The 16,804-nt window shown below is 39.2% G+C and overlaps 1 protein-coding gene across 1 annotated transcript in view; it reads right to left on the bottom strand.

Moving 5' to 3' along the window:
* Poln (DNA polymerase nu) overlaps positions 1–16,804 on the bottom strand; it is a 167,823-nt gene that overhangs the window by 137,118 nt on the left and 13,901 nt on the right. Inside the window, exons 2-6 of the mRNA XM_085692033.2 lie at positions 16,046–16,125; positions 13,397–13,897; positions 9,392–9,582; positions 6,278–6,390; positions 1,059–1,216 (exon numbers count right to left, since the gene is read on the bottom strand). Coding sequence (XP_085548159.1) covers positions 1,059–1,216; positions 6,278–6,390; positions 9,392–9,582; positions 13,397–13,897; positions 16,046–16,125 — 1,043 coding nt within the window. The remainder of the gene's footprint in view (positions 1–1,058; positions 1,217–6,277; positions 6,391–9,391; positions 9,583–13,396; positions 13,898–16,045; positions 16,126–16,804) is intronic.

The following is a 16,804-nucleotide window of genomic DNA, read 5'->3' as shown; positions in this document are numbered from 1 at the left end:
CTCATGAGGCAAGACAAAGAAAGGGGCCTCAGGAACAGAGAACAGAAGATCTGGAGCTGGCTCACCAGCATCCCTAAGCATCTGGTCCAGCATTAAAAGAACACACCCTCATTTCAATCCCATGCAGCTATCTTACCTTGAATCGTATGTGGAAATGGTAAGGAGAAACTAGGCTTAAAGTCATAAATCCAAATTGAACCATGGTATCAACTGTACTTTGGGCAAGATGAGTGCACATTTAGTATACTCATCTGTGAACTGGGACTGATAATACTGACGTGGACAATCTCTTGCAGTCATATTTCAGCTTCTGTTTAGGTAACCTTTGCCTGGTGGAGTAGGATTCTAATCACTAGTGAGGGAAGAGGTTTACTTCCCAGACTGCCAAGGCCACAGACTCCTATTCTTACAAGAATTGTATCTTCTCGGATTCTACAATCTATTTCATGACCTTCTGGTATACCTCTTTTTAAATTCAAGGATACAGTGTTTCTGGTATCTACTGTCTATCCCTGTGGTACACAGACCCTTGCTCTACACATGATAGTTAAGAGGATGAAGGGCTGGGTGTGCAGGCTCTCACATCTGTGCCTCTGGCCATCTGAATGCTCACCTGCAGTGTTCTACCATGGTGACCACACTGCTCCCTTATACCTCTCCTTCAGGAAAGGTAGCTCCTGGAGACAAGGGGTATCTCCAGCATAAGAGGCCTTGAAAAAATTCACCTCATTGTTTCTATGTTGACTGAGATGGCTGTCGCAGAAGTCAGCCAATAAAAACTTGTCACCTACATATTTACAAAAGGACAGTTCTCTGCTCACAGAGGAGGTACTACTGACCCTGGAGAATCTATAGAATTACACTTCAAGTGAGCCTTCCTGGATATCTTCACACTTTATTCATTGACCTCTACCAGAAACACCTCAGCCAAAAAGATTTGGTTAGGACAAATGAAATGAAATGGGGGCTAGCAATAGTCGTGTTACTATTAGATTATTTATGAAGTAAACAGTCAGGGTTGCACTAAGGTAGATAGAACCTCATCTTAAACATCTTACCACAATATTTCTTGAGGTATCACCAAATGTGCTGCTTGGTTTAACTATGATGGACTTTCCTAGGTATTTTGCAACTAAATCTTCAAATGTAAGTGCAGTGTCACTAGGATCTATGAGCCATGCAGCAACTCTGGGATCTAGTCCCACAAAACCTGCAACTGCAGAGAAAAGGGTCATTTAGTATTCCCTCAAATCACAAACAATTATTGCTTTCCCATATTTACACTAAGCAGAATATTTTCCAAATAAGAAATACAAATGACTGAGAAACACTTATAGAAATGTTCAACATCCTTAGCCATTACAGAAATGCAAATTAAAACTACTTTGAGATTTCATCTTATCCAAGTCAGAATGTCCAATATCAATAAAGCAAGTGAGAGCATATGCTGGCCAGGGTCCCAACAAAGGAGAACACTTAATCGTTGCTGTGGGAGCACAAATTATACAGCCACTGTGGAAATAAGTGAGAAGTTTCCTCAGGGAGCTGGGAAGAGATCTACCTCAAGATCCAGTTATACCACTCCTGGGCATTCACCCAAAGGATTATACATTTTACTACAGAGATACTTGCTCAATCATGTTCACTCCTGGTCTATTCATAATAGCCAGAAATAGGAAATAACTCATATGTCCATCAACTGATAGATAGATAATGAAAGTGTGTTATATTTACACAATGGAATATTATTCAGCTGTTAAGAAAAAAAGGTAACCCAGACCCAAAATAGATAACTATTACATGTTTCTCTTATATATAAATATTAAACTTTAAAGCTTTTGATATGTGTTCTAAATTTAAATAACCATAGAGGTTAGGTACCTAGTAAGGGACCAGGGGGATGGAGAGGATCTTACAAGTAAGGAAAAATAGAATATAGTATAATGGGGAGACAGAGGGGAAGCTAGAGCAGAAGGATTAAATGGGAAGGAGGATGGGAGATCAGGGTAAAGGAGGAAATATGAGAGGGACAATTAACAATAAAGGCCTCTGAAAAGCCACAGAGAAACCTACCGCCATAGAAGCTTACACACACACACACACACACACACACACACACTCCAAGGAAACTGTGTTACAGATACAACTGGACGTACACACACAAGAATTCATAGATTGTGGCAGTATGCATAGGGCTTGCACAGATTCAATCCAGACAGTATCCTAGCAATGAGAAGGGGAAGTGGACACAGGGTCCCTTCCTAACCAAGAAGCTATCTGCAGCTGATACCTGCTGGCAAATGGGGAATCAGTTTTCTACAACGGAATGTCACTGGGTAGATCCACCACATTCTAGGGCAAGTCTTATGGGTAAGAGTAATGAGCTGATAAAAACGAAGTCCATGTGTTTTGTGAACTTTTTTGTTTCATTTTGTTTTGCAATTTTTTTATCTTATATGTTTTGTTATGATTTTCATTATGTGTTTTTGTGGGAAGTTTTTTTTCTGAGAGAGAGATAGAGATATATAGATAGAGAGAGAAGGAGGGAGAGAGAGAAAGAGAGAGAGAGAGAGAGAGAGAGAGAGAGAGAGAGAACATAAACTGGGTAAGGCAGTGGGGAAAGATCTTGAGGGGAAACATAATAAAAATATATTATATGAAAAAAATCAAATAAAAATAAATAGCCCCCAAAAGGTTAATTTTCCAATGACTAATACTTTTTGCTAGTCTATCAAATTATAGAACTAAGTACCCCTATGACTATAATTTCTTTTTTAAAAATGTATTAAGTTACGATGACAAAATTTGTGCCCTGTAATTAATAGAAAAAAACAGTCACACTTAACTATATACATATAGTTAAGTTAATATCACATATGTTCTAAATAATTATTTAATTAATGTTATATAGTCTTTATTTAGATGATTTTTTTCCAGTCATTTTCAAATTTCTGAGCTAGTGACCTGTCAGGTCTATCTTACCATGGAAAATAAGACTTTGTGACCAAGAGGAAAAAAAATAATTTCTTTTTTGTATGTATCTGCATGTGTGGTCTGTGTGTGTGTGTGTGTGTGTGTGTGTGTGTGTGTGCGCGCGCGCGCGTGCGCACATGTGAATATGTGAGTGCATGTGCAGGTGCACAAATGTAGAGGTCCGTGGCTGATGCCAGGAGTCTTCCTCAGGCACTCTCCATCTTATTTGCTTGTTTGTTTGTTTGATTGTTTATTTATTGGTTTTTCAAGACAGGGTTTTTCTGTGTAGCTCTGAAGCCTGTTCTGGAACTCACTTTGTAGGCCAGGCTGGCTGAACTGACAGAGACCCATCTGTCTCTGCCTCCCTAGTACTGTGATTAAAGACCTGCGCCACCACCGCCTGGCTCCATCTTATTTATTGAGGCAAGGTCTCTCAGTTGAACCCATAATTCCTCAGTATGGCTCTCTAGCTAGCCAGCTTTTTCCAGATATCCTGTCTCTACCTTCTGAGTGTACTGGAACGGTAGACATACCATAAAACCTATTCAACATTTACATGGGTACTAGGGACTCAAACTTCAGTGTTCACACTCAACACAGTAAGCACTTTATCTGCCGTGCCATCTCTCTAGCCCTCTTCAAGAATATCTATCTACCTTGTGGGAAGTTGACTCAACACACCCAGTATCGATACACTCGATACATGGCTGGTTGATTATGGTCATCACATCAAAGAACTGGAATCCAAACAGCTGGGAAAGGATAGGGAGTCCAAGCTCACTTGGAATATGAATCTCTCAATGAAGTCAGAAACTTGGTCCCATGTCTCTGTTTTTCCTTCCCCTCAACTGTCCTCTCCCGAAATGCGCTTTTCAGACATTATAGGTGATAGGTCTTCTCTTCTACTTTTTCCTCTATCTCCTATCTCCCAGACCACTCATAATGCTTCATCATGGTCAAAAAATCATGCCTCCTGAGTCAAGGAATAAGGGTAGTAGTTACCTGAACCCACACAGTATCCTGTCACTGTATCATTTAAGCAGGTAGTGTAGGCCAGGCAGAATGGTATTTCCTGACATAAGATAGTCCTATGAGACAACTAAAAACAAAAGGTACTGATCTTTAGATAAACTATAATCTTGGATCATGTCACACTAAATGTCGGATAGCATGGCATTCTTAAGTTATTATACTAGTCAGAGAGATTTATATTTACCACAGCAGTCAGTGTCAAGACTTCTCCAGATTATGGCCAAGACAACTGATGTAGACATATTTGGAACTTTCATTTTGGATGCTTGTGCCCCCAGGACAGCAATGTTTGACTTCACATGACACTGCCGGGTAACACTGACTGATCTCTGATGTTCCAAAGGTAAGAGTTCTCAGCAAGATCTTTTGAAAAGACCTTGGAAATTTGACAGTACCTAATGTTCTGGATGTTAATCCCTGTAAACTTTTGAAATTGACAAACAGAAGTCAGACAGGACAAATCCCTATTTGTAGTTTTTTTTAGGTCTGTCTATAGTGTTCTCCACAGTGACCACACAGATTTACCTTTTCTTCTCTCCACCATTTATTTCAACCTAATAGGTATGTTTTGTTCTAGCACTCATATCTTTGATGGTTTATAATATTGACCTTTCTTGACTTGAGGGACTTTGAGCTGCTATATACATGCCCCGAGCATTTCCTGCCCTGCACTCAGTCATTTCCCAAGGAACCTGTTTCTGTAGTAATGTACATACATAAGTATATCTTATTTAAATATTACTAATAATTAAATAAGCAATAAAACCAACCTACATGTTCACCATGACCATTGTTTAAAATATTTTTATCAAACTTTGCTTGATACAATTACTCTGTGGAACAAGTTATTATTTTGAAGATATAAGTAAAGAGAGATAGTCAAATTTCCATCTAGGTGTTTCCATCTCAAGTTCACTTAGGCAGAGAATGAAGGGATCCTCTCTATAGAACTAATGTAGTTAATGAATGAGGAAAATGGACTCGGATTACAGCTCAGTGGTCAAAGTGCTTGCCATTCAGGCCTGAGAACCAGAGTTCAAATTAACAGACCCATGTAAATGTCAGATATGTGTGGCAGCATGCCTGTAATTCCAGTTTCAGAAAGCAAGAGATGGGGTTTCCAGAGTAAGCTGGATAGTAAGACTGTCACATATGCCAGCTCTGGGTTTGACTGAGACCATACCTTAGTGGATAAGGTAAAAGATCAATTAAAGATAATTCCCAGCATCAACTTCAGGTTTCCACATGAATGCATATATGTGTACATGCAGTCCACACATGTATGCCTCCATACATACAAACATACACACATGAAAATGGAAAAAAGAAAAAAAATTGAGAAAATATAATGGATTTTGGATCTTGCCAGGTTGCAATTAAGGAACCTAGACAATGGCAATCAACAACTTCTACCATCACAAAAAAACAAACAAGAGTGTCACAGGACAAGTGTAGGAGCTGGAATACTGTCAGGATAGCTAGTAATGCAGAAAGATTACTGCTCATACTGGGGAAGGTGATGGAATTGCCTTGATTTAGGATGCTCATACAATTGAAATATTAGCACTTAACCTTGTGTTGTTTGAGATTTGTTACAAAATTCTAAGGAGCTGGTCGTTTGAAAATGAAGAAAAATCAGTTGGATGTCGAATCTTGATTAGACTGTGCAGAGTAATTTTGTGTGTGTTAGAAATTTATTACAATAATTTTTCTCAACACTTTATTATGAATATTTCAAAACTCAGATAACTTGGAAAATTTTTACAACTAAAACTTAAGTTTTTTCCCCTACTCTCTCTCTCTTTCTCTTTCTTTGTTTTTTTGTTTGTTTTTTGTTTTTGTTTTAAGACAGGGTTTCTTTGTAGCCGTGGCTGTCCTGGAACTTGTTCTGTAGACCAAGCTGTCCTTGTACTCAGAGACCTGCTGCCCTTTGCTTACCAAGTACCTAGATTAAAGGCATACATCACCATGCCCAGCTACTCCGTACTCTCTTAAAGATAATAAACACCCTGCCTTGTCTGATGCTTTCTGTGATGTAGTTTAATTTTTGTGTTTATAGATACTGGTGGTAATAACAAAGCCCATTGTGACTCTGCTTGATGGATCATCCTTCCCCACTTATGTCACCAAAGGAGTCTAGACCACACAGGAGGGGACTGCATTTTTATACTCATGGCAGGTGAAGAAACAGTGTCTGTGAGGCCAGGAGCAATGCAGCATGGTGGCCTGGCGACCTTTCTAAATCTTCGGGACAATTAGAATGGTGGCTTACCATGCTTCCAACTATCATCTTCACCAAGGAGCTGCAGTACTGTCCTCACAAATTCCTTGGCATTAAAACAAACAATGGGGCATTTACATCTAAGTGTCCAAAACAGCAAGTTCCTAGACAAGGAAAAATTCATCAATTTAGACAATAATTCAAATCTTGGAAAAATACTGTGATATTAAATAACTAACTATCCTTATACAACATACACACACACACACACATATATATACACTTCATTAACTATATATATATATATATATATATATATATATATACACACACACACACACACACACCTCATTAACTAAAGACTCCTGTGAAGTGAGCATTACTCAGGGCTTATCTCTGAGCAAAGGTTCTACTCCTGAAGCTCTTATGCAGAGTACACACACTGGACCTGGCCCAGGCTCTTCCAAGTATTCTACCTCTCAGTAGGCCAGGTCTTTCCTTCTGCCATTTCACTGTGCCACTTCTACCCATGCCACTGGATATAGCATATGTTCCTTCCTGTTTATTCTTCTCCTTCCAGAACTTGTGCAACCTGCTCGAGGACTGTTGTAGGCAAGCAGCCTATCCACACGCCTATCAGAGAAGGACCCACTTGTGATGGACTACAGCATTCTTCCATCATTCCTGAGCTTCTGCATGTGGGGTAACAGTTAACACTTATGTGTCCAGGTACCAGGCTAATATTTCTCAAGGTTACTGCACTAAAGCTTAATTACAGTGCTACAAGGCAGGCACTCCATCCAGTAAGCAGATGAAGGTACTTGAGTTCAGAAATGTCATATCTAATAGGTGTTAAGGTTGTTTTCTGATACTATATCTTGCTACTGCCAGGAGATAAACCCTAAACCACCAAACTGTAAGTTCCTTTTCATGGCAGAATGCAATTCTACATCTAAAGAGCTCTTTGATGGAACAAGAGATGAAGAAACCAGAAGTTCAGTAAGCAAGCACACTGGGTGATGTGTAGTTGGGTTTTGCTTGTATGGCTCCATTGACAGCACTGTATAGTGTTTTGAAAGTTTCATGGTCTGACTTTGTTAGGACAGGAGGCTAAGATGGTAGGGAGGTCAAAGTGCCAACAGCACTGGTTCTTGGCTTAGACTGGGGAGGGAAGGGAAGGAAGAAGTGAGGAATAATGGAAAATGGGGTGTGAGGACCTCCCTGACACAGATCTAGGATGAAGAGATCTGGCAGCTACACTGCCTTCTCCTAGGGAGACTTTCAGGCTGGCTGAAGTCAATATTGATAAGTCAAACAGCAGAAGTGTTTCTTGTGGACTGGGAGGTGGCTCAGAAGAAAAAGTACCTGCCACACAAGCATGGCGATCTGAGTTCAGATTCTGTTCTAGTTTGCTTTCTGTTGCTATGATCAAATACCATAGCTAGAAGTAACTTGGGGAGAAAAGAGTTTATTTAATTTTAAAGGTTATAGTTTATCATCAAGGAAAGTCAAGGCAGGAACCTGGGGGCAGAAACTGAAGCAGAGACCATACAGGAATAACTGCTCGCTGACTTGCACCTAGACTCATGTTCAGATATCTTTCTTATACAGCCCAGACACACCTGCTCAGAGGTGGTGCCATCTATAGTGGACTGGCCCCTCTTATATCAATTAACAATTAAGAAAATGCCTTACAGACATGGTCCGATTCCAAGCTGGTCAATGCAATACTCGAGTTGAGGTTCTTTCTTCCAAGGTAACTCTAGGTTTGTGTTAAGTTGACAACTGAAGCTAACTATGACAGATCCCCAGAACCCATGTAAATATTTTGTGGCCTGCCTGTAATCCCAGAACTTGGAAGGTAGCAATCCCAATGGCAAGCTGGCTAACTAGATTAGTTAGAATAAACAAGTTCCAAATTCAGCAAGAGATCCTGTCTCAATAAAATAAAACGCACACATATGCATGTGCATGTGTATAAACATGTCAACACATGCAAACACTTATATACACTATATATGCAAAATTTCTTAAAACATATTTATGTATATGTTCATAAAGTATTATTTAAGTTCATTTTTAAGCCTAGATATACTACTGTAGAATTGAGGCTATTATTCTAGTTTTATAGTACATAAGGGACTATTTTTCCTAGAACTTAACATATTTCAAAATGATGCTGGATAAATATTATTCATTTGTTCTGTGGCAGTGCTTCTGAGTGTGGGGTCATGAAAGAGAAGGGAAAAAATCCTGCCCTAACTCTCAGCAAGCTTAGTAGTGGACATACAATAAACAAAATAAACAATATTTATGAATGGTGGTGGTAGTGACAGGCATTATAAAGAAATGTGAAGATGGAGATTGTATAACTGCTGGGCTAGAGTATTGTTTTATCCAATAAAATGACATATGAGTAAAGATGTGATAAGTAAGTCTAGTTGATGAAGAAAAGTTCTTCACAGAAAGCTTTAATAAATGTAAAGAAAATTAAAAAGACAGAAAAGCCACTATCATTTTAGACCCAATTAAATAAAGTCCATTTGGTTCACAATTGCAGCAGCAAAGTCCAAAAAGCATGGCACTGGCTTGGTCAGAGGCCCCTTGAAGCATCACAGCATGATGGACAGACAGAAAGGGAACCAGCCAAGGATAGAAGGGGCCAAGCACATGGTGGCCTCACCTCACAACAGCCCACTAGTGTGAAAACTCACTTTGAAAGACCAGCATGAATCCATTCAAGAGGGAGGAGCCCCATGACCTACCCATCACCTGCTGAGTCTATTCTCTTAAGGGTCTACCACCCCAAAACAGCCACCCTGGGACCAAGTCTCTATCAGCAAGACTGTTTGTGCCACAAAACACACCCAAGTCACATCTTCAGACAGACATTATCCTTAGTGATACTGAAGACAACTTAGTGTTTTCAGGCAGTGATAATTTATACTATACTGTACAGGAGGGAACTACAACACTAGTGAAAAACACCTGAAACCCTGGTAGTGGCAGTGGGTTTTCAGGATGAGGTTTCCCCCTAACATCTCATTGCAAAGTTATTACAATACTTGGCATCTTGGCATCAGGATGGATCTTCCATTCTGGAAACTCTGGGAGAGGAGAGCTTGGAATTCCTTACATTTAATGTAAGCAATAAAGATTTCTTACCTGACAAATAGACTATGTGCCTCTTTGTTGGAGCCCCAGAAAGAGGAGTGCTCAGTATGGATATAGATACAGTGATCTGCAGATGTGGAGTCCTCTCCCAGAACACTACCGTGGGCTGGGGAAATCAGAGGGCTGCTGTCTACATGGATTCTTAGTAACACTACAATTCCTCTAACAGGACAAGTTAAAGTCTGCAAAGACAAAGTAATATAAAGTCACAAAATTAAACAGATATATTGCTTTATGAGAGCAAGCTATACGACAAAGGAGTAACATCTATAATACTTAAAAAAAAATCTCTGCATGTGCATGTTAAATTCGGGTCCAGAAATACCATACCACACATGTGGAGCTTAGAAGATAAACTTGGGTATTGATCTTCATTTTTCACCTTGTTTGAGACAGGGTCTCTAGCTGCTTGCAACTGTGTCTGCCAGGCTAACTGGCTCCTGAGCTTCAGGTGATTGATTTTCTTGTATTTGCCTCTTATCTTACCATAGGAGCCCTGGGATTACTAATACATGCTATGGTGTCCAGCTTTATAGAGGTTCTGGGTATCCACACACACGCCTTTATGCTTGAACAGCAAGCACTTTATCTACTGAGTCATCTCTCCTACCCCAACTGACTTTTCCTTTTAGACAGGGTCATCTTTCTTTCTTTGCTTGTTTTTCTCTGTGAAACAGTCCTGGTTGTTCTAGGACTCATTCTGTAGAGGAGGCTTGCCTCGAACTCACAGAGATCTGCCAGACTCTGCCTCCCAAGTGCTGGGAGTGCCACCACTGGGTGGCTTTTCTTTTTAAATGTTTTTTACTAATTGTCTGAGAATTTCAAATAAGCATACCTTATATTTTGATCATACTCATCCACCCATTCCCCTAGCTCCCCCTAGACCCACTTCCATTTCCCATCTATCCTGTTCTGTTTTTTTTTTTCCTAACACACTGAGTCCAATTTGTGTAGTCCATATACTCGTGTGTATGGACCATCTACCAGAGTATGGTCAACCTATCAGAGTCCACACCTTGAAAGAAAATTGCCTTTTCTTTTCTCAGTAGCCACCACCTAGCAATAGTTTCTCAGCTAGGGGCAGGAGCTTGGGAATGCCTCCCCATCCATGCTGGAATATTGGTGGCTTGATCCTGGGCGGGGGCAGCTTGTGTTGGCAACCACGGCTGTTAGAGTTCAGCAGTGCTATAATCCAGTCACTTCCAGTCTACTCTGACCTGTAACTCTTAACAATCTTTCTGTCCCTGTTCCATAATGTTCCTGAGCCTTGGGGGAATCTGATGTGATACAGACGTACCATTGTGATTGGAGTTCCACAGACACTTGCTCTCTGTCCAGTTGTGTGCTTTTATGTTAACCACCATCCACTGCTCAAAGAAACTTCTCTAGTGAGGTCTGAGAGCTGCACTAGTCTATACTCTAGGTATAGAGATACAAATTTAGAGGGTCATTCCTCTTTTCTGAACTACTAAACTATGAAAAGCATAATTTGTCTTCCTTTTTTTAAATTTTGTTTATTTATTTTGGTTTTAGAAAAGGCTATCTCTGCATAACAGCCTTGGCTGGCTTGGTATCTTGGAACTTGCTTTGTAGACCAGGCTGGCCTAGAACTCACAAAGATCCACCTGCCTCTGCCTCCTGAACGCTGGGATTGAAGGCATGAGTACCACCTGGTACTTTTCCCTTTTCTTTGTCTCTGTTCGAAGTACTCTTTCCCCATCATTTTGGGATTCCTTACCATTTCTCTAAAGTGCCTCTTTGTCATGTGGCAGCTTACCCACAATGCAGCTGAGCTCCATGCTGGCCTAACTCAAACGCCCTGGCTTTCTCCTCTGTCTCTATCCTCTATCTCTACCCTCTTCTTTATCTCCACCCTCTGGGCAGTTGCCAAGATTTCAGTTTTCTTGCTTTTGAGTCTTTCTTTTAAATTAAATTGTCCTTAAGAATAAGAAAAAAAAGCTTCCCCACCAAAACATAAAGATTCAACCCAATTTGTATCAACCCCCAGCTGGATGGCTGCAGAAATTGATGACAATATGAAATAGTGATAAAATTTATATGGAAATGCAAAGGAACCCTGATAGCTAAAATAAACTTGAAAAAGATCAACTCAGATGGAAGACAATAGAGTCACGCTTTCTGATTTCTAAAAATATTACAAACCTCAGTAATCAGGATAGTGTGGTTTCTGGAATAAGACAGACACAAAGATTAAAGGAAAGAACCAAACATATGAAAATCAACCTTTAGAGAATGGGGTGAAGTAGCATACACTTACAAGCTTTCTGAAGGCTGAGGCAGCAGGATGGTCAGAAGTTTGAGTTCAAGGCCAGCATGCAGTATACACTGAAACTTTGTCTCAAGCAAAACAAAAACAAAGCAGGGAGGTGGAAAGAGAACCCAGTCAGCCCTTAGATCTACAGCAACTGATTGTCAATGAAAAGTGTTACTATGGTTAATTTGATTGTCCACTTGACTGGATTTAGAGCCATCTGTCTATAAGGATGTGTTTAGAAAGGCTTAAGTGAGCAGGGAAGACCCACCCTAAATGTGGGAGACATTGTTCCCTGCCTGGGTTCCTGGGATAAAGACAGTACAAAGAAGTCAGTTAAGACAAACATTCATCTATCTCTGCTTCCTGTGAATGCAATATGACCAACTATCTCAAATTTCCACCACCATGTCTTCTCCACCAAATTTTGAGCAAAACAAACCCTACCTCCCAGTTGGCTTTGTCAGGTATTTTCTCACAGTAACGAGAAAACTAAACAGTAACTAATAAAAGCACTAAGAAAATTAAATAAAAAAATATTTTCAACAAATAGAGCTGGGATGACTGGATAACTGCCTGCAAAGGGTAAATTTCTGTCCTTATCTCACAGCCTATAAAAAGATTAATGAGAATGGATCACAGATTTAGATGTAAGAGTTAAAACTACAAAACACTTAAGAATAAAACTGGAGCAAATCTGCTTGACCTAGGAAAGACAAAGCAGGGACAGACAGAGACAGAGAGAGGGCAGAGAGAATTGCATGCACATGAATGTGTGGGTTTATGTGGAGGTAAGAGCAGAATGCCAGGTGTCTTCTTCAACTGGTCTTTTTGTTACTGCTTTGAGATAGGGTCTCTCACTGAAATGAATGACCGGTTTTATCCCTGTCTCTGTCTCCTAATGCTGAGATTACATTCAAGCAAAGCTGTGCCCTACTTACTCTGTGACTGCTGGGGATTTGAACTCAGTCCTACATACTGGCAAAGCAAGTGTTCTTGCACACTGAACCATCTCAAGTTCCAAACATTCTGAATGAAATAACAAAAGCACAAGTTTTTGAAGTTCTTTAGATTTAAGGGTTTTTTTTTCTTTTGAAAAGGTACTCTTAAGAAATCTGAAATGTAAATCCACAGATTGGGGAAACTGCAAACCACATATCGTCGAAGAGACTTGAATCATATAAAAAAACATATAAATAACTCTTACATATCCAAAATAGAAAATATCATAAACTAGTTAAAAATAGGCCAAAAAACCCCTTGGATTTCACCAAAGAAGATACATGAAGAGCAATAAGTGTATAAAATGCTTAGTGTCATTGCTGTTGAGCAAATGCACTCCAGAAGTACAACAAAAATGTACAAAAAAGTACAACAAAAATTTTACACTCACAAAAATGGCTAAAATAAGAAGAGAGATACTTTCCATCAGGTGGAGAATTTGACACCCTCATGCATTACTGGTAAAAGATGGAATGGAGCAGTTTGTCAGTAACTTAGAACTGACAGGAACCCTACATTGTCAGAATCACTTACAAAAGTAAGGGTGGCAAGGCTTAAAATCTTATTTCTAGCTCTCCTATCAAAATCAGAAAGAGGATTTGCTTTGAAATGAGGTCTCACTGTGTTTCCCAGGCTGACCTCAAAATCCAGAGTTCAAGTTATCCTCCTGCCCCAGTCTGTCAAGTGCTAGTGCCACAGGCATGTGTCTACTATTTACTAACCTGGTTGACTCTGAGCTGTGAAGAACCATCCTTATACATCAGTGTCACAACCAGAGTTTCTGCCTGCTTGAGCACATTCATCAGCTGGACTTTTGCCAAATCATCCAAATATCTAACATCGCAAAACTGTTTTCCAAACACTGTCATGTCCTCAGATTTTAGCCAGGTTTCAGCCCCATCAGTACTTTCTTCCAGTGCTATCTGTTTACTTGCTTTTTCTGGGGAATTACTACATGTAATGAATTTCCTTTTAAGATTTAATCTTCTCTCATCTTCTTTAGCCATATTCTCCTTTAGGAAGTGCTTTCTTGTATACTTCATTTTTTGTAAGACTGGTGCTTCCTGATCACTCTGTGGAATTAAACAACTGGAAAGAGTCAATGAGGCGGTGCTGTTCTGTACTTGACCAACAGAGAGATGACTTGTGAGCTGAGTAATAGAGGACTGAGGAGAGAACTTGATGGATCCTCTTGGTGACTGGGTTATTAATGACTTAGGGTTCTGCAGAAGAAGAGGGAAAATATTTTATCACAGCATATATTCACAAGACATGTCTATCAACCAAGTGAATTTCTGATACAGTTTACCAGAGATAATGAGAGGACACAAGTTTCACATTATCTATGATATTTCTCTTTTCTTCTTCTGTGGTGTCTGCTGAACAAATGTTCTACCATTCACTGAACCACCTCCATCCTAGAACCACATTTTCCAACAAAGCTAGATGGAGTCTTTCCAGATTATATAGCTGGATCCTGGGGTTAGCTCAGAATGCTTCCTCTAAGCCCCTGTGCTAGAAGTCATTCATCTCAGAAGACAATGAACAAGAGTGAGGCCTGTAATTTGCAAATCCAAGTAGAGGCCATAGAGAAAACGAAATTATAAAAACTACTTGGAGAATAGAATCTCCACCCATTTCATTAGAAGATTTGTTTACAATGGTACTTTGTGTTTTAATATTCGTTTCCAAATTATAATTTATCTCTTGCTTTAGACAACTGTACATTAACATTATTTTAAAAGAAAATGTCTTAATAGTTGGTCATGTACCACAGAAAATTTAACATTTATACCCATACTTTTACTGAAGAGAAATATTTTATGGTTCCAAGAACAGACTTTTAGCCATAAAATTATATTAATTAAAAATTCTGTGGAGGAGTACTCAAGAAAAGGAATTCAATAAGATTTCAGACTATTGAAGATCTTGTTCGTGTGTTTTTTAAAGGGTGACAGTGGATATCATATTGCCAGAGTGTACTTTATTTGAATCACAGTAGAAGTATTTTAAATTTTATGACAGTTTTTAAAATGTCAATATTAACAATATACTAAAATCGTGTTCTTTGCAATTTTAGAAACTTACGGTGAATGTTTTAAATTTCAACTTTAAAATATTTCAGGAAGTATAAGACTTTTTTAAAATCCTAGGGACAAATAATCAGTAGTATTAGAGATAGATCCTGACATTATCTCTACTTTACTACAGGGAGCTTAATTTTAAATTAGGTTGAGGGTTGGCAAGATGACTCACTTGCCACCAAACCTAGAGAGCTGACTAAGATCCTTGGCAACCGCATGGTGGAAAATAATCCAACTTCTGCAAGAGGTCCTCTAATCTCCACATGTGCTCCATGGCATGTGCATCTTCCCCAACAAAACTAAATAAAAAATGCAATAAAACTTTAAAATAGCTTTTGCTGGATATAGCACTGTATGCCTATACTTCCAGCACCTGGGAGGCAGAAACAGGCAAATCTTCGTAAGTTTGAGTCAATCCAGTCTACATAGTGAGCTTCAGGCCAGCCAGGGCTACATCGTGAGACCTTCTCACTAAATAAATAAATAGCATAAATATAGGATGCCAGCACATGGTGGCACATGCCTTAAAACCCAGCACTTGGGAGGCAGAGGCAGGTAGATCTTTTTGAGTTCAAGACCAGCCTAGTTTACATACCAAGTTTGAGGACAGTCACAGCTGCATAGAGAAATCCTGTCTTGTAAAAATAAAAAAGAGCAAAACCCAAAATAAGCCAACCAAACAAAAAATTAGGTTAGAACCTGAACAAGCAGTTTGCACCAGAGTCCATTCTCTCCACCGTGAGGCGACCTCCACCACTGTTTCCTAAACAAGGCCTTCAGAGACATGACCTCTTCTTTTTCATGTATAGCCCAAACTGGTCAGCTCACAAAAGTTTCAAGATCTTCTTCCTTAAACACTCTCAGTATCCTTCCCCTCCTCTCTGAAGCTGGGATCTTCAGTTTGGCCAACCTCTAATGATCCATTACATTTCAACTCAGAAACAATTTTCATGCTTCAGAGAGATAGCCTGCTTCAACGTCCTGCCCCCACTACCCAGAAATGAAAAGTGCAACAGCACAAAGCTTGGCTAAATATTCCTCTTCTTGGTCTCAGGGAACATGAAACTAATTGCTATCACAGCCAGCACTTAATGCACACATGGAGCAGATGTGTGGGATGTTCCATCCTCCTCACAACCTGTCCAAATTAAACCACGTGCTACACAGAATAAGAACGTTTTTAAAGCATTGTATCTGCAGTTTTGGCATATACCAGGATGCTTATTAAATATTTGTTAAGAAATGAGGATCCTCTGTTTAGAATTACTCATATTTGCAAAGATTTACCTTTGTTTCTAGTGATTGAGTCCTCTCATGTTCAGCTAATACTGAATAATGAACACTGGATTTTTTGGTCACTTTCGAAGCTTAAAAAAACAAACAAAAAATTAAACATTGAAAAATAAATTGAACTAGGAATGGTGGTATATGACTGTAATCCCAGCACTTAGGGAGCAGAGGCAGGTGGCACCCTGTGGTTTCAAAGCCTGTCTAGTATACATAGGCAGCATAGGCAGAACTAGAAGAGCCAGGGTTGCATATAGACCCTGTCACAAACAAAATAAAATATTATAGAATTAGCTAACCATTGAAAATGATTATTATTCATTATGTTATTTAGCCACTATCAGCACAAGCAAAACACATAAGACTATTGTAGTAATTTGTTACATAAAGTGTCTTCAAATTAACAGAAGACATGTCTATATAATTATGAAATGCTTATTTGTTATTACTTGAAGTTTATATTTGAATTTTGTTTTGAGACAAGGTTTCTTTGTGTAGTCTTAGCAGTCCCAGAACTAGCTCTGTAGACCTCAAACTCACAGAGGTCTGCCTACCTCTGCCTCCCAAGTACTGAGATTAAAGGCGTGTGCACTTGAATATTTTATTTTGAAAACCCAAAGTTAGCATTTTGGAGACATCTTATAAGTACTAAGCATTTGAGGAAATTATTAAACTGAATAATACTGCCATAGAATAATCAGGAAGGAGTTCAGGAAAATATCATTGATACAAATACCTAAATTAGATTTTAATTTTAAT

This window comes from Myodes glareolus, chromosome 8 (assembly GCF_982192425.1).
Source record: "Myodes glareolus chromosome 8, mMyoGla1.1, whole genome shotgun sequence".
Lineage (NCBI taxonomy): Eukaryota > Metazoa > Chordata > Mammalia > Rodentia > Cricetidae > Myodes > Myodes glareolus.
This window is presented reverse-complemented; position numbering and strand designations above follow the sequence as displayed.